Genomic DNA, 22,836 nt, shown 5'->3' on the forward strand with positions numbered 1-22,836 from the left:
TCCAAAAGAAAGTCACCAAGACGTGTTATAATGAAACCTGCCAAAACCAAAGATAAAGAGAGAATTTTAAGAGCAGCTAAGGATAAATGAAAAGTCACCTACAAAGGAGAGTCAGTAAGACTAAGCTCTGACTACTCAGCAGAAGCCATGCAGGCAAGGCAATGGGATGATATATATAAAGCCTTGAAGGAAAAAAACTGGCAGCCAAGAATTATATATCCAGCAAAACTATCGCTGAAATATGAAGGCAAAATTAGAACATTTCCAGATAAATAGAAGTTTAAGGAATTTGCAAAAAACAAACCAAAATTACAAGAAATACTAAAGGGAGTCCTCCGGTTAGAAAATCAATAACATCAGATAACAATCCAAGACTAGAACATAGGACAGAGCAACCAAATATCATCCCAGCCAGGGAAATCACAAAATAAATCAAAGTTAAACACTCGAAACAGTGAAGCACAGGTGTCATTATGTAAAAGATGACAAAATTAAAACAAAAAAGGAGGACTAAAAAATGTAGTCACAGATCTTTCATATGGAGAGGAAGTCAAGGAGATATAAAGAAATAAAAGATTGGATTAAACTTAGAAAAATAGCGGTAGATATTAAGGTAACCACAAAAGAAACTAACACTTCTACACATCAAAATAAAAAACAAGAAAAACAAAAATACAAAAGCAACAACAATGAAATATAGGAAAACAAAATATATAAAGAAAAACGACTCAGCACAGAAAATTAAGTGGAAAAAAGAAACTGTCAACAGCACACACACGCATACACAAAATCAAGATGAAACACTAAACTCATACCTATCAATAATTTCCCTGAATGTAAACGTAAATACACTAAATGCACCAATAAAAAGAGAGTGGCAGAATGGATAAAAAAAAACATGATCCGTCTATATGCTGCCTACAAGAGACACACCTTAAGACTTAAAGACACAAACTAAAACTCAAAGGATGGAAAAAAATATATCAAGCAAACAACAATCAAAAAAGGGCAGGAGTGGCAATATTAATTTCTGACAAAGTACACTTTAAAGTAAAATCCACCACAAATGATAAGGAAAAACATTATATAATGATTGAAAGGTCAATTTACCAGGAGGATATAACCACAATAAATATTTATGCATCCAATGACAGGCACCAAAATCCATAAAACAAACTCTAACAGCACTGAAAAGAGAGAAGGACAGCTCCACAATAATAGTAGATTTCAACACACCACTTTCAGTGAAGGACAGAACATCCAGAAAGCAGCTCAGTAAAGACCTGAAAGATTTAAATGCCACAATCAACCAACTTGACCTCACAGATACATATACAGAACACCCCACCCAACAGCAGCCAAGTATACTTTCTTTTCTAGTGCACATGAAACATTCTTCAGAATAGACCACATATTAGGCCATAAAGTGAGCCTAAACAGAATCCAAAACATCGAAATATTACAAAGCATCTTTCCTGACCATGGAGTCATAAAAGTAGAAATCAATAAAAGAAAAAGCAAGGAAAAAATATCAAACACATGGAAACTGAACATCACTTTGCTCAAAAGCTACTGGGTTACAGAAAAAATTAAGGATAGAATGAAGAAATTCATAGAATGAAATGAGAATGAAAACGCTCCTACCAGAACCTTTGGGACACAGCAAAAGTAGGGCTCAGAGGTCAATTTATAGCAATAAATGCACACAACCAAAAAGGGCCAAAATCAAAGAATCATCCGTACAACTTGAACGAACAGAAAAGCAAAAAAAAAAAAAAAAAGCCCTTGAGCACCAGAAGAAAGCAAATAATAAAAATTAGAGCAGAATTCAATGAAATAGAGAACAGAAAAATAGTTGAAAGAGTTAACAAGACCAAAAGCTGGTTCTCTGAGAAGATCAACAAAATTGATAAACCACTAGCCAAACTGACAAAAGAAAAACAGGATAGGAAGCAAATGACCCGAATAAGAAATGAGATGGGTGATATCACAACAGACTCAAGTGGAATTAAAAGAATCGTAACAGAATACTATGAAAAATTATACTAACAACTTTAAAAACCTAGAGGAAATCGACAAATTTCTAGAAACAGTCAATACCTACCTAAACGAACACCAACAGAGGTAGAACAATTTAATAAACTTATAGCAAAAGAAGAGATTGAAAAGGTAATTTAAAAAGCCCAGCCAAAAAAAGCCTTGGCCATGACGGCTTCACCGGAGAATGCTACCAAACCTTCAGAGAAGAGTTAACACCGCTACCACTAAAGGTATTTCAGAGCATAGAAAAGGACAGAATACTCCCAAACTCATTGTATGAAGCCAGCATAACCCCGATGCCAAAACCAGGTAATGAAACCACAAAAAAAGAAAATCACAGGCCAATATTCCTCATGAACTTAGACACAAAAATCCTCAACAAAATTCTAGCCAATAGAATTCAACAACATGTCAAAAATATAATTCACCATGACCAAGTGGGATTCATACCAGGTATTCAGGAATGGTTTAATATTTGAAAAACAATCAACGTAATCCATCACATAAATAAAAGGCGAGAGCCACATGATCTTATCAATTGATGCAGAAAAGGCATTTGACAAAGTTCAACACTCATTCATGATAAAAACTCTCAGCAAAATAGGAATAGAAGGGAAATTCCTCAACATAATAAAGGAAACTTATACAAAGCCAACAGCCGACATCATTCTAAATGGAGTTAGTCTGAAAGCATTCCCCCTGAGAACGGGAACCAAACAAGGATGCCCTTTATCACCACTCTTATTCAGCATTGTGCTGGAGGCCCTAGCCAGAGCAATTAGGCTAGAAAAAGAAATAAGGGGCATTCAAATTGGTAAGGAAGAAGTAAAGGTATCTCTCGTTGCAGATGATATGATCTTATACACAGAAAACCCTAAAGAATCCACAAGAAAACTACTGGAACTAATAGAAGAGTTCAGCAGAGTATCAGGACAAAAGATAAACATACAAAAATCAGTTGGATTCTTCTACACCAACAAAAAGAACATCGAAGAGATCACCTAATCAATACCATTTACAATAGCTCCCAAGAAGGTAAAATACTTAGGAATAAATCTAACCAGAGACGTAAAAGACCTATACAGAGAAAACTACAAGACACTACCGCAAGAAACCAAAAGAGAACTAACTACGCAAGTGGAAAAACATACCTTGCTCATGGACAGGAAGATTCAACATCGTGAATGTCTATTGTACCCAAAGTGATCTACAGATACAATGCAATCCGGTTCCAAATTCCAGTGGCATTTTTTAATGAGATGGAGAAACAAATCATCAATTTCATATGGAAAGGGAAGAGGCCCCAGTAAGTAAAGCATTACTGAAAAAGAACAAAGTGGGAAGCCTCACGCTACCTGATTTTAGAACCTATTATACTGCCACAGAAGTCAAAACAGTCTGGCCTGGTACAACAACAGAAACAGACCAATGGAACAGAACTGAGAATCCAGACATAAATTCATCCACTTACGAGCAGCTGATATTCAACAAAGGCCCAAAGTCCGTTAATTGAGGAAAAGACAGTCTCTTTAACAAATGATGCTGGCATAGCATTCACGGAAGAAAAAATAGGGACAATGCTAGGAGCCCTAATACATGACATAAACAGGATACAAAACGTTACTAATAATACACAAACACCAGAAGAGAAACCAGATAACTGGGAACTCCTAAAAATCAAACACTTATACTCATTCAAAGACTTCACCATAAGTATAAAAAGATGACCTACAGACTGGGAAAAAAATTTTGGCTACAACAAATCCGATCAGAGTCTAATCTCTAAAATCTACAAGACACTGCAAAACCTCAACAACAAAAAGACAACCCAGTTAAAAAATGGGCAAAGGATATGAACAGGCACTTCACCAAAGACGATGGACATTCAGGTGGCTAACAGATACATGAGGAAATGTCACCATCATTAGCCATTCCAAAAATAAAATGATACTGGTAGGGAATGTGCTTATTAGCTCAAGCAGACACGTGAGACTATGTGGGCAACTCCTGTCCAGAGGTGAGATGAGAAGGCAAAGGGGGACAAGAGCTGGTTGAATGGACATAGGAAATACAGGGTGGAGGTAGCAGTGTGTTGTCACGTTATAGCGAGAGCAACTAGGGTCACATAACAATGTGCGTGTAAGTTTTTGCATGAGAAACTGACTTGAATTGTAAACTTTCACTTAAAGCACAATAAGAAAAAAAAAACCAAGGAACTGCCAGAAATTCAAGCTGGATTGAGAAAAGAACATCTAACAAGGGATATCACTGATGTCAGATGAATCTTGGCTGAAAGCAGAGACTACGAGAAAGATGTTTACTTGTGTTTTATTGACTATGCTAAGGCATTTGACTGAGTGGATCATAATAAGTTATGGATAACATTGTGGGGAATGGGAATTCCTGAATACTTAACTGTGCTCATTTGGAACTTGTACATAGACCAAGAGGAAGTCATTCGAACAGAACAAGGGGATACTGAGTGGTTTAAAATCAGAAAAGGTGTGCATCAGGATTGCATCCTTTCACCACACTTATTCAATCTGTTCACTGAGCAAATAAGACGAGAAGCTGGAATATATGAAGAACACAGCATCAGGATTGAAGACTCATTAACATCCTGCAATATGCAGATGACAGAACCTTGCTTGCTGAAAGTGATAAAGATCAAAGACCACAGCCTTCAGTATGGATTACACCTTAACATAAAGAAAACAAAAATCCTCACAACTGGGCCAATAAGCAACATCATGGTAAACAGAGAAAATACTGAAGTTGTCAAGGATTTCATTTTACTTGAATCCACAATCAACGCCCATGGCAACAGCAGTCAAGAAATTAAATGTCCTATTGCATTACTCAAATTGGCTGCAAAAGTCCTCTTTAAAGTGTTTAAAAAGCAAAGATCTCACTTTGAAAACCAAGGTATGCCTGACCCAAGCCATGGTATCTTCAATTGTCTCAGAGGCACGCAAAAGCTGGACAATGAATAAGGAAAACCAAAGAACTGATGCCTTTGAATTATGGTGTTGGTGAAGAGTAACAAATATGACATGGACTGCTAGAAGAAGTATAGCCACAATGTACTTAGAATCAAGGATAACGAGACTTTGTCTCAAGTACTTTGGACATATGAGGAGGGACCACTCCCTGGAGAAGGACATCATGCTTGGTAAAGCAGAGGGTCAGCAAAAAAGAAGACCCTCAATGAGATTGACTGACACAATGGCTGCAACACTGGGCTCAAACACAGCAACAATTATGAGGATGCTGCAGGACCAGGCAGTGTTTTGTTCTGATGAGTCGGAACCAACTGGATGGCACCTAACAAGAAAACTGAATTAATTATTCCCTTTAACCTGTTTAACTGGGCCAGTTCTAAACCAAAATCTTAACAGTCACCCTCAACACCTCTAGTTCCCCCAGCACCCTCACCTAATCGATTTCCGTGATCTGTCAATTCTACCATCTAAATATTTCTCAAATTCATCTACTTCTCCCCATCTCTACTGCTACCATCCTATTATGAGCCTTATCTTCAATGACATCAGACTCTTTTTTTTTTTTTTTATTATACCTAGATGCCTTCCCTATGGTTTCATTTCCCTCTACCTGGCCATGAAATGCTGGAGTTGTTCAAGGATCAATTCTAGGTTCTTTTTCTTACTCTCTCTAGGCTAACTCCACCTAAACCATTGTTTTAACTACTTTATATTGCCATAGTTTCCCAAATTTACATTTCACACCCAATCTATATTTTGAAGTATAGTACTCTAAACCCAACAGAATACTTGACCTCTCCACTTAGATAACTGGATCAACCAAAGACAACTCAATTTAATTCATTCAAACCCAAATTAATAACATCTCCCAAACTGGATTTCTTTGTAGTGAATGATATCATTGTTTTTCCCAGGACAAGTCAGAAACTGAACAATCATCCCTGACAACTCTATTTCCTTTATCCTCCGTATCTAACCCATCACCAAGTCTTACTGCTTTTATCTGCTAAATATCTCTGGAATTGGTTCACTTCTTTCTATCTCCATCTCCACTGCCTAGCCTATGTCATTCATGCATTTACCAAAAAACTGGGAGACAACTCTGGACCAGGCACTATTTTGGTATTAGAAAATGCCTAGGTATACGGCAAAGAACAAAACAGGCAACCCAGCATCGGGGAGTTTATAATCAAAATCCAAATAATAATAAACATCTAATATTATATAGTGCTAAACACTCTGAAAGGAAATAACGCATGGTGGGGGATAAAGAATGTGGGGGATGGTGGGACATGTTTGATGAGCTGGGCCTATTCAAGAAAGTAAAATCTGAGCAGAGACTTGAGCAACACAAGGAAGCAAGTCATGTGGACTTGTGACTATCAGGAAGAATGGTCCAGGAGAGGAAAAAGCAAGTGCAGAGGCCCTGAGATGGGAGCCTGGTTGGTCTGCCTGACAAAATGCCAGGTGGCCAGTGTCATTAGAATACTGGAATGAAGGACAGGGCGCGAGACAAGGAAGGTTAAGAGGTAGCTGGGGCCAGATCACGTGGGTCTCTGGAGGCCACAATGAGGACACTGGGTTCCATGCAACAGAAGCTACTAGAAGTTCTGAGTACAGGATTGATACAATCTGATTTACCGTTTTAAAAGATCATTCTGGCTGCTACGAGAATGGATGACAGTGGTAAGGGGGGAGGTGCAGAACACACTGAGGAGTCTTTGCTGGGGAGGGCAGGGGGACAAGAAGAAAACTAACTCATATATATTTAAGAGAGCTACAGAGCATTTTAGCTCCACTCTCACCTTGTAAGAATATCTGCATTTTAAAAAGCATTACATGCTACTCACTGGGGCTGATGCTAACCCCACAGCAATTCTGTGCAGATTGAAAAAGAATCCCCTTTCTTTGTGCAGATGCAGCCCGGGAAAATCTCGGTGAGTAGAAAGCTTTCTCACAAGGGGCCCTCAATCGAGCCCCCTTACGCATGCAGTGGGTGATGGGCACAAGTTCAGTTAGCATTAACAAAACAGGAAGAGGAAAAGAGAAGGAAAGAAAAACAGTTTTCATTGAAAGGAACTGTTTACCTAGACCATTCCTGCAATTTAAAAAATTTTATATTTCAACAGTATTTTTACATTTGGGTATACACCAAACTTATTAGATGTACAAGTTGAGTTCACTACTTTCTTAGCATAACTATTCCAGAAAAGCACAGCCTCAGTGGTTGTACTTTGGGCTCATTTCTTAAGCAAGAGACCCAAGCAAAAGAGGCATATCCTTTGAGCCATTTCCTTCCACCTCTTACCTGAAAACTGGCACACCAATGGATGATATTCACAAAATCTGGCTTCCTTTTTTGTTTCTTTGTTTCTTCCTATTTAGGAACAGTTTTTTAAGTGAAAATAATTTTTACAATACACGGTTTGAAGGTTTTAGGCAGTCCTACCCCTGGGAGCAGAAGTTTTTTGGTCACTTGTTCAAAGGGTGTTTTTAGTTCTGATTTAAGGTACTTCCAAGAACATCCAGTTCCTTCAATTTTGCTGCACAGTGAAGAAAACAGAAGCTCTCCTGAGGACACTGGAGTCCAGGCACACAGAAGACTTGCCAGGGGTTTGACAGTTTCCTAATGTGCACCCCTACGACTACGTGGCAGCACTCCCAGGACCTCTCACCTGACTTTGATCTCTGAAGAAAGTTCTGGATGTCCTTCACTTCCTTCAGATGCATACTCACAATTTTCCTTCTGGATTCTTCCCAAACTGGAGAAGGAAGCTACCTGAAGACTCTGGCCCTACCGTCAGGTGGCCCCAGTGTCTCTCTGGACAGTTTAGACACCATTCAGTTTAAGGCAGCTAATGCTCACTTAACTAGGGGAGACTCATTCACCAATCAGATGCTCCCAAAGTGAGAAGAGAGAGAACAATTCTTTCTGATTTTTCAGGCCAGGCTCAGTCCATATGTAATGGCCAGACTGATGCCCCTTCCATCTCTGAACTACCTTGCTACTGCCTGCATTCTTTGTTTACATTGTGGCGGCTTCCAACAGTTTCCATAAGATTAGTGAATTTCTCCCAAATGAAAGTCAAAAAGATGGACAACTGTGGTTCCCATATGAAAAAAATCTCAACTTACAGAGAGAAAGCTCTTCCCCAGTATGAGGGCTTCCAGGACCTAGACAGCTTGCCCAGAGCTCTTCTGCTAGGCCCCGGTTCTGAGGGTCCCTCACTGATTCGAGTGGACCTGACAACGGCCTCCCAGGAGCCTTCCCACCTCCACTCCAGTGTGGTTTCCATATTGGCCGCAGTGTGACCTCCTGTTGAGAATGTAATCCTGGCATGTGGCCAGGCTACTTCAGACTCCTCAGTGGCTTTTCATGACTTTCAAATACAAACCATATTCTGTGACAGAGCCCACAGCTCAGTGTGACCTGGTCCCTGCTTTTCTCTCCAGCTGACTCTTACACTGTTCTCCTCACTCCCTGTCTCAAATGACAAGCTTCCTTTCTCAGGACCATTCCTGAGAATTGCTACTCCCTATGTCTGGAGTAAGTTCCCTATATCCTCAGTGTACCCTCCCTAACCCCCACTTCCTCAGGGAAGCCTTTGCTGACACTGTCCCCTCCTATCATATGTTCTCATAGCACTTTCTATCTTTCCTTCCTGGTACTTTTCAGGATTTCTAATTTTACAGCTTTGTGTGTGCTTAGTTTATTAGCACCTGTCTTCCCCACCAGACTGTGAGCTCCACAAGTGCAGGACCTCAGTCTCTTTCTGTCCAACGTTGCACCAGAGGTATCCAACACGATCTCACTCATCATGTATTAAGTTTTAAGGGACAGAAAAGCAGTGAGCAAGGGTTTGAACCTCAATATTCTGACTCTAGAGCGCCTCCCCTGTTAAACGGCTCTCATTCTCCAGCTTCCACCACACCCGCCCCTCCCATTTTCCTCCCTCTGGTGACTTCTACTCAGGCTCATCACAGATTCCTCTTTTTAAACCCACCTGGCAAATCTAATGTTTCCTGGAATTCTGCCCTTTCCCCTATTCCTTCACTTAGTCACCTCAAGGCTTCACATGTCACTTTTGTACTGATGACTCCCTGGCTCTCCTTTGAGTTTCAATCCCACCTACCTTATACAACTGCCCACTAGCTATCTCCACCCGAGTATTTTACTTCCATCTCAGAGGATACCGATCTTACACTGTACTTACCCTATACCCTTAACGAACCTGCTCCCCTTCTGTGTTTTTCTGCTTCCTCATGAACCCCACTTCAAATATCTTCTTTCAGGCCCTAAGAACTTGCCTAGATTATTGCAATAATCTCTGAAAAGTTTCTATCTCTAGTTTTGCCTCACTTTAAATCTATCCCCCACAATGTTTCCAAAGTGATCATTTTTATAAAATTTAAATTACACAAGAACTTTGTGAATATGTTCTTTGTGAAAAATTGAAATATTTAAAAATAAAATCCCCTTTCATCACCCCATTCTCGAGCCCATTCTAAATGCAACTGCTACTACCTGTTAAGGCGTATCCTCCTTGCCTTTTTCTCTGTACTTACATGCATATTATACATATAAACAAAAACATAACATAGACAATTTTCTTTAAACATAAATGCTATCATATAATGTTGCTCTGTAACTTGCTTTTGCCCTTAACATGTCTCAGAACTCTGTCCACACCAGTGTGCTCTTCCTTTCTAACTGTGGCAATGTATGCCCAATAAGGACACACCATAACTTCTTAAGCTATTCCTTCATTGAAGGACATTTAAGTTGTTTCTGAGTCAGACCACTTCTCTAAAATATCGAGGACTGTATAATTCTTCTACTTAAATAATTATTCCCAGTCATCCATGTTGCTGCTGTTGTGTGTGTCAAGCAAGGCAATTCTAACTCATAGCGACCCTACGGGACAGGGTAGAACTGCCCCATAGGTTTCCTAGGCTATAATATTTACAGGAGCAGATCGTCAGGTCTTTTCTCCCACAGAACCACTGGATGGGTTTGAACTGCAGACTTTTCAGTTAGCAGCCGAGTGCTTAACCACTGTGCCGCCAGTCATCCATAAACCAAAAAAGCAAACCTGTTGCTGTCGAGTCGATTCTGACTCATAGCGACCCTATAGGACGGAAGAGAAATGTCCCATAGGGTTTCCAAGGAGCAGCTGGTAGATTTGAACTGTTGACCTTTTGGCTAAGCTCTTAATCACTGTACCCCCAAGGCTCCCTTAGTCGTCCACGGGCTTCCGCAATAAGCATTTGTCCTATGGATGACTGATGGTTCAGGTGCCTTAGAATTGTACTTAATAACGTGGTCTTTACCTAGCTTTCCAATCTCATTTCCTTCTTCATCTACTTTCCTCCCCATATACATACCTTGAGTTTCAGCCAGAATGAGTTATTCACAATTCTTTAAATATATTATGCTTATTGAGAAAGCCCATGTCTTAGGGCCTTAGTTTTCTCCTTCCCCACCTTCTCTTGAGGACTGATAACTTTGAAGAAAGATTCTCAATCAACACCTCCAAAGTACATCTTCCTCTTTAAATAATCAGACTGTTACCTGCAGTGATTCCCAGGCACTTCGGTGCCATCAACTCACCCAGAGAAGAGTCTCCAGGACTTTCTTTCTCTACCTTCCAGGGCTCTTCTCCTTGCTGCAACAGGGAGATCACTTTTGGCTTGGAAAATGGGGGTCCTGCTCATAGACCAAAAAAAAAAAAAAAAAGACTTGGTTTTCTTTTGACATAAAGAGGTTATGAGAGTACTTAGCTGCAGATCTTATGGTCAGCAAAAAAACAAAATTTGAGTGGAAAACTCAGAGTATGGTACAAAGAGTGTCTTTGGGGCGCTCAAGATTGTGCCCCCACAATGTGTAAGGGGATGTTTCGAGGGAAAGACAAATGACTTGTAGGACATGATTATGTTATAATTAACAGTTTGTTACGGAAATGTGGTAAACATACAGCCTTGATTAATAGGTCTCATTAGCCTTCTATAAATAGATGAGGAAATATGTTAGATGTACAGGCTGAATTAAAATTTGCAAACAGGTGTCTATATAAAGGATTATGTACCAAGTATCTTATTTAAAATGAGAAAAAATGACCTGACTCCCTCTTAAAGACAGCAGCAGTCAGCAAACTCTGGGTTATGGACCAAATCCAAGCAACTCCTGTTTATGTATTGCCCTCAAGTGAAGATTCATTAAAAAAAAAAAAAAAGAATATACTACAGAGACTATATGTGGCCCTCAAAGCTTAAAATATTTACTATCTGTCCTTTTACAGAAAAAACAAACAAACAAAAAAAACCATTGGGTTATACAATGTCCATCCAGCTGAAAAAGGAGAGTGGAAAAGACACATGGTAGGTCCAAGAGGTTGACTAATGCCCTCTGTTGAGAGATGAGCAAACAAACAAGCCACAGAGCAATTGTTTTAGGGAAATGATGCTGCACCATGAAGAAATGGCTAATGTGACTGCATAGAGGGAAGGGGATGATCATCATTACTACCCACTCCACTCTCACGTGTGGGGTAATTCTATGCCAACACGGGAATACGTTTTTACATTTATTTGTAAAGATCCTATATGGACAATCTGTGACTAAATTCAGCTAAAGCTTTTTGATGATCCATGGTTTTCATCCAGGGAATGAGGTCCTGAGATATCCCAGTTTCTGAATCTATAGGGGAACTTTTCTTTACCCAACGAGACCAGGTTGCTATAGTTCTCCAGCATCACATCCCGGTACAAGTTCCTCTGAGAAGGATCCAGCTTTCTCCACTCATCCCGAGTAAAGAGTATAGCCACATCCTTGAATGTCACCGACACCTGTAATGACAAGCCATTCAAGCTCATCTAGACTACTCGGCACACAGAATGAAAAAGGTGGTTGGGGGGGGAAGGGAGACAGGCAGGCTATCCATGAAAAGCTTCTTGTTACTCAAGGTTCTGAAGATTCAAGGCCATTTGATTTATGAATAATAAACCAATAATAAACCAATGCCAAATATGTACTGAGCAGCATAACACATGAACCAGTCACTGCTAACCACTGTAAGAGATGTGTAGATATTCAGACCATTACTGGTAGCGTTAATTAGAATAATCTTTCTGATGGTGATTTGAAAATACATATTAAAAGCTTTAAAATGTGCACATTCTTTAACCCTCCAATTACAATATTGCTATTGTAATAGTGCACAAAAATGCAGATACAAGGATATTTATTATGGTGTTTGTAATAGCAAAAAATATAACCACTGATGGAGGAGGCAAGGTTAAATAATGTAAAGCATTATCTGTTATGATTGTGAGCAGATTACTGAAACTTAAGGATAGTGACAATGAAAATTAAAATAGCTGCCATTTATTGAATAATTTCTATAGGCCAGGCACTGTTCTTGGAGCTTTATATTACTCTTTAGTATAATCTTTATTTAATCTATATAATAACTCTATAAAGAATGTACTAACATTATATCCGTTTTACACATAAGAAAACAAAGTCACCGTGAAGGTAAGAAGTCTGTCTAAAGTCACAGCGCTTGTCAGTAGTGGATCTGGGATTCCAATTCAGGCAGATGTCCAAACTCTCTTCTTAAAAACTCTGCAAAATTGTCTCACAACGCCTACCTCATGGGGTTAAAAAATAAATACACTTAGAATTGTGCCTGACTCATATTAAAAGTTCAAATGTTCCGAATCAAACCCATTGCCATCCAGTCGACATCAAACCAAAAAAACCAAAACCCAGTGCCATCGAGTCAATTCCGACTCATAGCGACCCTATAGGACAGAGTAGAACTGCCCCATAGAGTTTCCAAGGAGTGCCTGGTAGATTCAAACTGCCGACCCTTTGGTTAGCAGCCGTAGCACTTAACCACTACACCACCAGGGTTTTCATACTGACAAATCCATATGATTAAACTGTAAGTAATGATTAAGTTCTATGAGGAGCCCTGAAGGCACAGTAGTTAAGCTCTCTGCTGCTAACTGAAAAGTCTGCAGTTTGAACCCGCCAGCCACTCTGGTTCTGTGGCAGTCTGCTTCCATAAAGATTACAGCCTTAGAAATCCTATGGAGCATTTCTACTCTGTTCTGTAGGATCCCTATGAGTTGGAATCAACTCAACAGCAATAGGTTTGGTTTATTTTTAATGATTAAGTATCAAGTCTATATTTGTTGACATCAAGACATCCATGATAGTAATAAGTGTAAAAACTGAGTATAATTTGTTCCCATTTGTGAAAAACACAAATAAGTATATATTTGTACACAGAAAATGATTCTGAGGGATGTATATATCAAGGGGTTGACAGTGATAATCTCCAGATGGCAGAATTAAGAGTGATCTTACTTTCTTCTTTATACATGTATTTGTTATTCTCTGAAATCTTTACCATGAACATGCAATATATTTACAGGAAAGATAATTAATTTATTGGCATATGGGGGAAATAAGTACAAGAGATGATCCTGGACTTCGAAGAATTTACAATTCAATTGATAGACAAGAAAAACGCATAATTGTTCAATTATTTGAACAATAGAAGAAAATGTGTAGCTGGACAGGACTGTATACTACCTCCTAGTTCAATCCTCATCTTATTGATGAAGAACACATGATCCAGGGTAGTCAAGACCTCAGGTCACATACTTTATTAGGGGCAGAGGCAGGACTAAAATAAAGGTTTTCTAACTTTTAATCCAGTACTCTGTATGGTCTCTCTGGTCTTGAACTTCTATCATTGATTTTTACACATAAACCTATGCAGTACTGGGAAGGAGATGAGGTTAGGGAGAATTTCATACAGGATTTAGTGACACACAGGGATCAAGAAGATTCTGACCAAAAGAGTAACTTGGCTCTGTGGGAACATATGAAAATGGCTTCAAAGAAAGAAGAGCAACCCAAACATGCAACAGCAGGCCCCAGCTGTAGCCTGAGAAGATCAAATGCCTCTTCATTTCGTGGGTCCACGACACAACATTACGTTGAGGACGAGCTCTGGTATCACGTGGGCTGGATCTGCCCTGCGTTCTGAAAGATGCACCGATACTGGATAATTAATGGGCATGATGAATTTATAGGCCAGACAACCTATGGGCTTGAATTCAAGTGCCTTGACTTCTTTGATCCTATTTCCTCGCATTTAAAATGAGAATAATAATTGCTGTGACAGTGAGAAATAACAAATAAAAAGCACTCAGCACATTTCCAAGCACGCTGGAAATAAACATAAACTATTATTGTTAGCTGAAGACTGAGTAAAGGACAAGTATTTTCTAGGTCCTAGAAACACCATGCAGAAGTCTGTCTACTAAGATTAATAACATTATTAATAATATTGTTCAGCTAGCACAAGCACATACTGAGCATCTACTACATGCTTGGCCCTGATCTAAACACTTCCCATGTACTAATTATTGTGATTCTCTCACCTACCTTAACCCTATGGGGCAGTTCTACTCTGTCCTATAGGGCCGCTATGAGTCGGAATGGACTCAATGGCAACAAGTAGACATGATTACTGTTATGGATTGAACTGTGTCCCCTAGAATATGGGTTGTAAATCCTAACTCTTACACCTGAGTCCTGGTGTCACTATGGTTAAGAGCTCAGCTGCTAATCAAAAGGTTGGCAGTTAAAATCTACCAGCAGCTCCTTGGAAACCCTATCAGGCAGTTCTACTCTGTAGTATAGGATCACAGTGAGAGTGAGTTGGAATCTACATAATAATAATGGGTTTGTTTGTTTTCAGACACCTGTGGTGATAATCCCATTTGGGAATAGGTTGTCTTTGTTATGTTAATCTAAAGGTATTAGTGTAGGGTGTGCCTTAAGTCAATCTCTTTTCAGATATAAAAGACATTAAACAAGCAACTGAATAAGCAGGAATGGGGGGGTGAGGACAGACACAGATGTCATGCTACCTATGAAAATCACCAAGGAGTCAAGGAACAGAAGCTCAAGAGACAAGGATCTTTCCCTAGAGGCCAGAGAGAAAGGAGTCTCCCTGCTAGAGCCAACACCCTGAATTCGGACTTGTAGCCTCCTAAACTGTGTCAGAATAAATTTGTTTGTTAAAGCCACCCACTTGTGTTATTTCTGTTATAGCAGCACTAGATAACTAAGATAGTTGTTATTTCTCTCTTACAGGTGAGAAAACGAGCACAGAGGAGTGGTTATTTGTACAAGACCTGCAAATGGCAGCAAAGGAGGTGGGTTAAAATCCAGGACTTTAGGTTTGAGAGTCCCACCTCCGAACCACTGCGTACATAGCCTCTCCAATACCTATATCCCATGAAACCGTCCCAGAGGCCTCCTGAGGAGTCTTCCCTCTGCCCTTGAGGTCAAGAGACAGCTACAAACTGTGTCCCTTCCAACACAGCTCTACTTTGTTCTTGCGTAGGCTAACCTGGATGGGGCCTCGCCCTGATTGCTGCAATATGAGAACAGTGAGTACTGCTGGTCAAGATCAGTTTTTAACTGAGTGGTAAAAGCAAGACATATAAAACATAAAGTTAAACCAAAACCAACCAAACCCATTGCCATTGAGTCAATTTGACTCATAGCTACCCTACAGGATAGAGTAGAACTGGCTCCACAGAGTTTCCAAGGAGCGGCTGGTAGATTCGTACTGCTGACCTTTTTGTTAGCAGCCGAGTTTTTAACTAAGCCACCAGGGCTCCACATAAAGTTAAAAGGGAGAAAAAACTGGGCTGGAGAAGCCTGGGGACAGCATCAGAATTTTCAGAGGTGAAAAGAAAAAAAAAATCATTTTGTCAAGCGTAGGGAGAAAGACATAGTGAATGAAGGAGGCAGGACCAGAAAGGAACTTTTCCAAGTGCGCATGTTCATTTTGTCCCCAGTGATATGAGACACGTGGCACCTTACTTGTCAAATTAGTAATCACACAGTAGACTGAGAATGATGAACAAAAGAATGCCTATTAGGAGAAAAAACAGAAACACTAGACAGGGATTTGGGAGGGGGGAACAGGGGGATCTTAAGCATTCCTCACAGAATTCACCAGCCAGGAGGGTAGACCAATTCCTCCTAGGGAAAAGGACCCAGACTCCAGATTCTGGAGAAGACTGTACTGGAAGACAGTCTTCAGGAAGACGGTAGGCAAAACATCCATGCATGGCAACTGAAATAGAAATGAACTAACCTGAGCCCCTGTTTCCCTTTGTCCAGTAGCCATGTCCTCTTCTGGGCTCTTCCCCTGAGGATGGGTGGAGCCTCCAGAAGGCGGATCTGAGAGGAAAAAAAAAAAAAGAGAGCCGGGGAAACCCCTTCTGCTTTCTACCCCTCAATCAGCGGCTCTGAAATCCTTACACTGAGAACGACCCCAGGTGCCTTCAGAAAGGGAAGTCAGAAGGAGCTAAGAGCCGACAGGACTATACTGGCCCAGGCCCCAACTCTTTCCCTGGCTCAAGGAGTATCCAGAGAGCAAGGCTCGGAAAAGAACAGTGGACTTTCTCAGCAGTGGCAGCAACGTGCCAGGCCCTGCTTTACGTGATTTAGCCCCTGTAGCACCAGTTGGCATTGTTAGCAACCCTATTTTATAAACAAGGAAACTGAGGACAATGCGAGTAGCTTGCCCTGAGTTCACGTAGCCAGTAAGCGTTCCAACTATTGCAGGCTGGTGGTCTAGAGCATAGCTCCTCACTACGTGACACCTAACAACTTTTCTTGTCCTCGAGTGCTTTCGCACCCAATTCTTTCCTCTCCTGTCAAGGAATCGGTAACCAGATTTTTGAGAAAACTGTTTCGGAAAAGGAAAACATTGCTTTTTAGATGACGACGGGGAGGGCTATCTTGAGGAAAGGGCACGTAAACCAAAGACCAGGGTTTTAGCCCTGCTCTGCCATGGTGGGAACCCGAGCGACATATTTCTCCCATAAAGCAGATAATGCCATCTGCCATCCGCATATGGTGATTGTAAAAGGAGGAACTACATTTTTTTTTTTTTCACTGTTAATTGAAGGACGGTAGCAAATTCAAGTGCCGGCAGGGACGCGGCAGGTAATACACGGTAAATAGGCCCGAAGGTAGCAGGAGGGCAGCTGGGTCGTGGGGAAGATGAGCCTGAACTGACGCGTGCAGGGGCTGTATTTGCTGGGAGACTGGTGGGAGGCGGACAGACTGGAGCTGTGCGGGCCCCTAGCCCGCCCGCGACTACAAAGGCCTCTCCGAATTCCGCCGTGCCTCTAGGATCTGCTCCTCCCGTGTCTTCCGTACCCCGGCCGCGGCCTGTTCTCCGGGGAGCAGCGCCCGCGACCCTCGAACCCCGGCACCGCCTCCTCCCGAACCCCGGGCATCCCGCCGCCTCCTCCGCGGCTCACCTAGCCTTCTGGTCTCCGGGGGACCGTGCCTCACCCGGCCTTGCTCTGCAGCGGGAGGCTCCGGAACTACCCCGGCCGCGAGAGCAGCCTCTGGTCAGGACTGCAGGGGCGATGCCTGGGCAGACCTAATGAGCCGCAGACGCTCACCCGCACTGCAAACGCCCCGCGTCCCCGCCGGTCCAGGAGGGGCAGGGTAGGGGGGGTATTGAGGTACGGCCGCTGGTTCCTCTGGGAAATGGAGTCCACGCGAGAGTCCAAAGATGCTGGGAAGTGTAGTTCGCCATGTTTGCCTAACGAGGCTGGGCGCAGGCTGAGCCCTGTCACGTGCCCAAACCCGCCTGCGGGCTCGCCAGGAGCTCGCCAGGGATTGTTCTGCCGCCGTCTGTGAACTGAAGTGGCTGGGAACTAAGGTTCACTGTAAATGTAGTTTCTTCCATCTCTGCATTTGCGTTAATGATGGTAACCAAAAAAGAAAAAAAAAAAACCAAACCCATTGACGTCGAGTCTATTTCGACTCATAGCGACCCTGTAGAACAAGGTAGAACGGCCCCATAGAGTTTCCAAGGAGTGGCGGGTGGATTCGAACCTTTTGAATAGCAGCCGAGCTCTTAACCACTGCACTACCAGGGCTGCAAATGATAGTAAGGTAGGTAAAAAATGGCCAAGTACAACCTATTTCCCCTTCATTTATTCAAAGAAGAAGTATTGTGCACCTACTATGTACCAAGAACGATCGTTTAAAACATAATAATAACTCGTTGCTTTTGAGTAGAACTGCGCCATAGGGTTTCCAAAGAGAGGCTGATGAATTGGAACTGCCGACCTTTGGGTTAGCAGCAGTAGCTCTAACCACTGCTCCTGGCAAGCGTTTTGATTTATATCTTTGAAATGCACCCATGAACAATGAAATCATTGCCCTTGAGAACTTTGCTGGGAGTGGAGAGCACACAGTACCATAGAACATAATTATATAGCTTTTTAGAAGATAGACGTTATGGGAAAAAACAATTAGAGGGGGGCGGATCCGGGGCGAGTGTGGGAGTTAGGGGGCGCCACCGGGCAGACCTTGATGAGCAAGTGAGAACTAAGATTCTAAGACGGCGCAGAGGGGTAGAGGATTCCAGGCACTGAGAAGCCAACAGATCCCTTTTTTTCTTTAAGTAAATATTTTCATTTACAAAAGGAACTCATGTTCCTTTTAAAAGTTTTAAAAGATGAAGAAAAAGTAAGAGACTTTAATGCAATCATACAGAACAAGTGGTTAACATTTTATTAAACATCGTTTAACACTTGAATCCTTTAGTGAATCACTGTCTCTCTCATTTTAACAAAATGAAATATTACAGGTAAACCCATTGCCATTGAGTTGATTCCAATTCATAGCTACCCTACGTAACAGAGTAGAGCTGCCCTGGAAGGTTTTCCAAGGCTGTAAATCTTTTTTATTATTATTTATTTTTATTCTATTTTAGATGAAGGTTTACAGAACAAACTAGTTTCTTATTAAACAGTTACTACACATTGTTTTATGACATTGATTAACAATCCCACGACATGTCAGCACTCTCCCTTCTCAACCTTGGGTTCCCTAATACAAGCTTTCCTGTCCCCTTCTGCCTTCTAGTCCTTGCCCCTGGGCTGTTGTGCCCCTTTAGCCTCGTTTTGTTTTACGTCTAATCTTTGGCTGAAGGGCGAACCTCAGGGGTGACTTCATTATTGAGCTAAAAGGGTGGCCGGGGGCCATACTCTCAGGGTTTCTCCAGTCTGTCAGGCCAGTAAGTCTGGTCTTTTTTTGTGAGTTAGAATTTTTTCTACATTTTTCTCCTGCTCTGTCAGGGACCCTCTATTGTGATCCCTGTCAGAGCAGTCAGTGGTGGTAGCCAGGCACCATCTAGCATACTGGGCTCAGTCTGGTGGAGGCCATGGTAGTTGTGGTCCATTAGTCCTTTGAACTAATTTTTCCCTTGTATCTTTAGTTTTCTTCATTCTTCCTTGCTCTTGAATGGGTGAGACCTGTGGAGTATCTTAGATGGCTGCTCACGGGCTTTTAAGACCCCAGGTGCTACTCACCAAAGTAGAATGTGGAACATTTTCCTTATAAACTATGTTATGCCAATTGAGATAGATGTTCCCCAAGACCCCAGTCCCCATACCCTTCAGCCCAGCAAATGGATCCCTTAAGAAGTTTTGATGTGTCTGTGGAGCTTTCATGACCTTGCCTTGTACAAATTGTGCTGGCTTCCCAAATATTGTGTACTGTATTACGCTTTACCACAGTTACCACTTATCTCTTTTCCATCCCCACCCTCCCATACCTCGTAACCATCAAAGATGGTTTCTTTTTGTGTGTAAACCTTTGTGTGTGTGTGTCTGTGTGCGTGTGTAAACTTTTTCATGAGTTTTTACAGTAGTGGTCTCATGCAATATTTGTCCTTTTGTGATTGACTTATTTCACTCATCATAATGCCTCCAGATTCATCCGTGTTATGAGATGCATCACAGATTGGTTATTGTTCTTTATCGTTGCATAATACTTCATTGTGTGTATTTACCACAGTTTGTTTATCCATTCATTTGTTCATGGGCACCTAGGTTTTTTCCATCTTTTTGCTATTGTGAACAATGCTGCAATGAACATGGGTGTGCATATGTCTATTCCTGTGACAACTCTTATTTCTCTAGGATGTATTCCTGGAAGTGAGATTGCTGGATCATGATATTTCTATTTCTAGCTTTCTAAGGAAGTGTCATATCATAATTCCAAAATGGTCGTATCACTTTGCATTCCCACCAGCAGTGCATGAGACTTCCGATCTCCCCGCAGCCTCTCCAACATTTGTTATTTCCTGTTTTTTTGATTTGTGCCAGTAATGCCAGGGTGAGATGATATCTCATTGTGGTTTTCATTTGCATTTCTCTAATGGCTAGTGATCACAAGCATTTCCTCATGTGTCTGTTGACTACTTTAATGTCTTCTTTGCTGAAGTGTCTGTTCATTTCCTTTGCCCTTTTTTAAATTGAGTTATTTGTCTTTTTGTTGTAGAGGTGTTGGACTTCCTTGTAGATGTTAGAGATTAGACCCTTGTGTGATTTGTAACAGCCAAATTTTTTTTCCCAGTCCATAGGTTTTCTTTTTACTCTTTCGGTAGTCTTTTGATGAGCATAAGTGTTTAATTCTAGCTTATCTTCTGGAGTTCGCATATTGTTAATTATGGTTTGTATCCTGTTAAAGCCATGTTATTAGGGCCTCTAGCATTGATCCTATTTTTTCTTCCATGAACTTTATAGTTTTGGGCTTTATATTTAGGTCTTTGATCCATTTTGAGTTAGTTTTTGTATATGGTGTGAGGTATGGATCCTGTTTCATTTTTTGTAGATGGACATCCAGTTTTGCCCATTTGTTAAACAGACTGTCTTTTCCCCATTTGATGGAATTTGGGGCCTTCTCAAAGATCAGGTAACTGTAAGTACACGGATTTACATCTGGGTTAATTCTGTTCCATTGGTCAGTCAATGGATCTGTCGTTGTACCAGCACCAGGTTGTTTTGACTACCATAGCTATATAGTAGGTTCTGAGGTCAGGTAGTGTGAGTCCTCCTACTTTTTTCTTCTTCTTCAATAGTGCTTTACTTATCTGAGGCTTCTTGCCTTTCCATATAAAGTTAATGGTAAGTTTTTCCATCTCTTTAAAGAATGTTGTTGGTATTTGGATCGGGATTGCATTGTATTTGTGAGTCGCTTTGGATAGAACTGTCATTTCCACAATGTTGAGTTTACCTATCCGTGAGCATGGTATATTTTCCATTTACGAAGATCTCTTTTGATTTCTTGCGGTAGCATTTTGTAGTTTTCTTTGTATAGGTCCTTTACATCCCTGGTTAGATTTATTCCTAAGGTTTTTTTGTTTTTATCCCCTTAGGGGCTACTATAAATGGTACTGTTTTCGTGATTTCCTGTACATCGTTCCTTTTATTGGTGTATAGGAATCCAACTGATTTTTTATGTTTATTTTGTATCCTGCTACTCTGCTGAATCTTTCTATTAGTTCCAGTAGTTTTCTCATGGAATCTTTTGGGTTTTCTATGTATAGTAGAAAAATAGGAACAGTTTAACTTCTTCATTACCAATTTGGATGCCCTTTACTTCTTTTTCCTGCCTTATTGCTCTAGCTAGAACTTCCAGTACAATGTTAAATAGGAGTGGTGGTAAAAGGCATCCTTGTCTTGTTCTTGTTCTAAAGGGCAATGCTTTCAGCCTCTCTCCATTAAGAGTGACATTGGCTGTTGGTTTTGCATAGATGCCCTTTAATATGTTGAGAAATTTCCCTTGTATACCTATTTTATAGAGTGTTTTTATCAGGAATGGGTGTTGGATTTTGCTGAATGCCAAAACTATAAATCTTTACAGAAGCAGACTGCCACGTCTTTTTCCTGCAGACCAGCTGGTGGGTTCAAACAGCTGACTTTCTGATTAGTAGCTGAGTGCTTAACCACTGTGCTACCAGGGCTCCTTATATTGCAGATACCAATTGTCTATTTTTTCCCCTCTGTCTTAGACATCTAGTGCTGCTGTAACAGAAATACCACAAATAGATGGCTTTAACAAAGAGAAATTTATTTCCTCACAGTAAAAGCTTGAAGTCCAAATTCAGGGCGTCAGCTCCAGGGGAAGGCTTTCTCTCTCTGTCAGCCTTCTTATCAATCTTCCCCCAGACTAGAAGCTTCTCCACACAGGGACTCTGGGTCCAAAGGACACACCCTGCTCCTGGCACTGGTTTCTTGGTGGTATGAGGTCCCCCACTCTCTGCTTTTATCTCTTGTAAGATAAAAAGTGGTGCAGGCCACACTGCAGGGAAACTCCCTTTACATTGGATCAGGAATGTGACCTCAGTAAGGGTGTTAGAGTCCCACCCTAATCCTCTTTAATATAGCATTACACTCACAAAATGGAGGACAACTGCACAATAGTGAGAATCATGGCCCAGCCAAATTGATACACATATTTTTGGGGGACAAAATTCAATCCATGACACCCCCCTTTAAGAATATTTCTTCAACATTTGAATGTGTCCATAAATAGTCTCCCTTGATAGTGTTTTTAATGACTTCATTGAATCTATTGCATGTAATTAATTTTTAGTTAAACATATTTAACTAAATTAAACTGGTTTATTTAAATTTATTTAACGAAACTCGTGTTGTTAGTTATTCATGTTATTTAAAGTTTGTTTTTGTTGTTCCATTAATATCCTTGTAGCTATATCTTTATGGTGGCTCATTGGTAGAATGCTTGCCTTCTATGTGGGAGACCAGAGTTAGATTCTGCCCAATGCACATCATGCACAGCCACCACCCATTTGTCAGTGGAGGCTGTCAGTAGGAGCTTGCATGTTGCTATGATGCTGAATAGGTTTCAGTGGGCTTC

General features: G+C 41.0%; 1 protein-coding gene across 6 annotated transcripts in view; it reads right to left on the reverse strand.

Moving 5' to 3' along the window:
- ZNF354A (zinc finger protein 354A) overlaps window positions 1-17,710 on the reverse strand; it is a 30,822-nt gene extending 13,112 nt beyond the window's left edge. The window contains exons 1-5 of one of the 6 annotated variants that reach the window (XM_049874450.1): window positions 16,235-17,710; window positions 12,570-12,688; window positions 11,762-11,888; window positions 10,654-10,749; window positions 7,351-7,419 (exon numbers count right to left, since the gene is read on the reverse strand). In XM_049874450.1, the coding sequence (XP_049730407.1) occupies window positions 7,351-7,419; window positions 10,654-10,749; window positions 11,762-11,795 (199 nt within the window). In that variant the 5' untranslated portion in view covers window positions 11,796-11,888; window positions 12,570-12,688; window positions 16,235-17,710. Of the gene's footprint in view, window positions 1-7,350; window positions 7,420-10,653; window positions 10,750-11,761; window positions 11,889-12,569 lie in introns of all 6 variants that reach the window. The other 5 variants (XM_049874451.1, XM_049874446.1, XM_049874449.1 and 2 more) reach the window with 5 other exon arrangements.
- Between the last annotated feature and the right edge of the window lie 5,126 nt (window positions 17,711-22,836).

Source organism: Elephas maximus, chromosome 2, assembly GCF_024166365.1.
Source record: "Elephas maximus indicus isolate mEleMax1 chromosome 2, mEleMax1 primary haplotype, whole genome shotgun sequence".
Lineage (NCBI taxonomy): Eukaryota > Metazoa > Chordata > Mammalia > Proboscidea > Elephantidae > Elephas > Elephas maximus.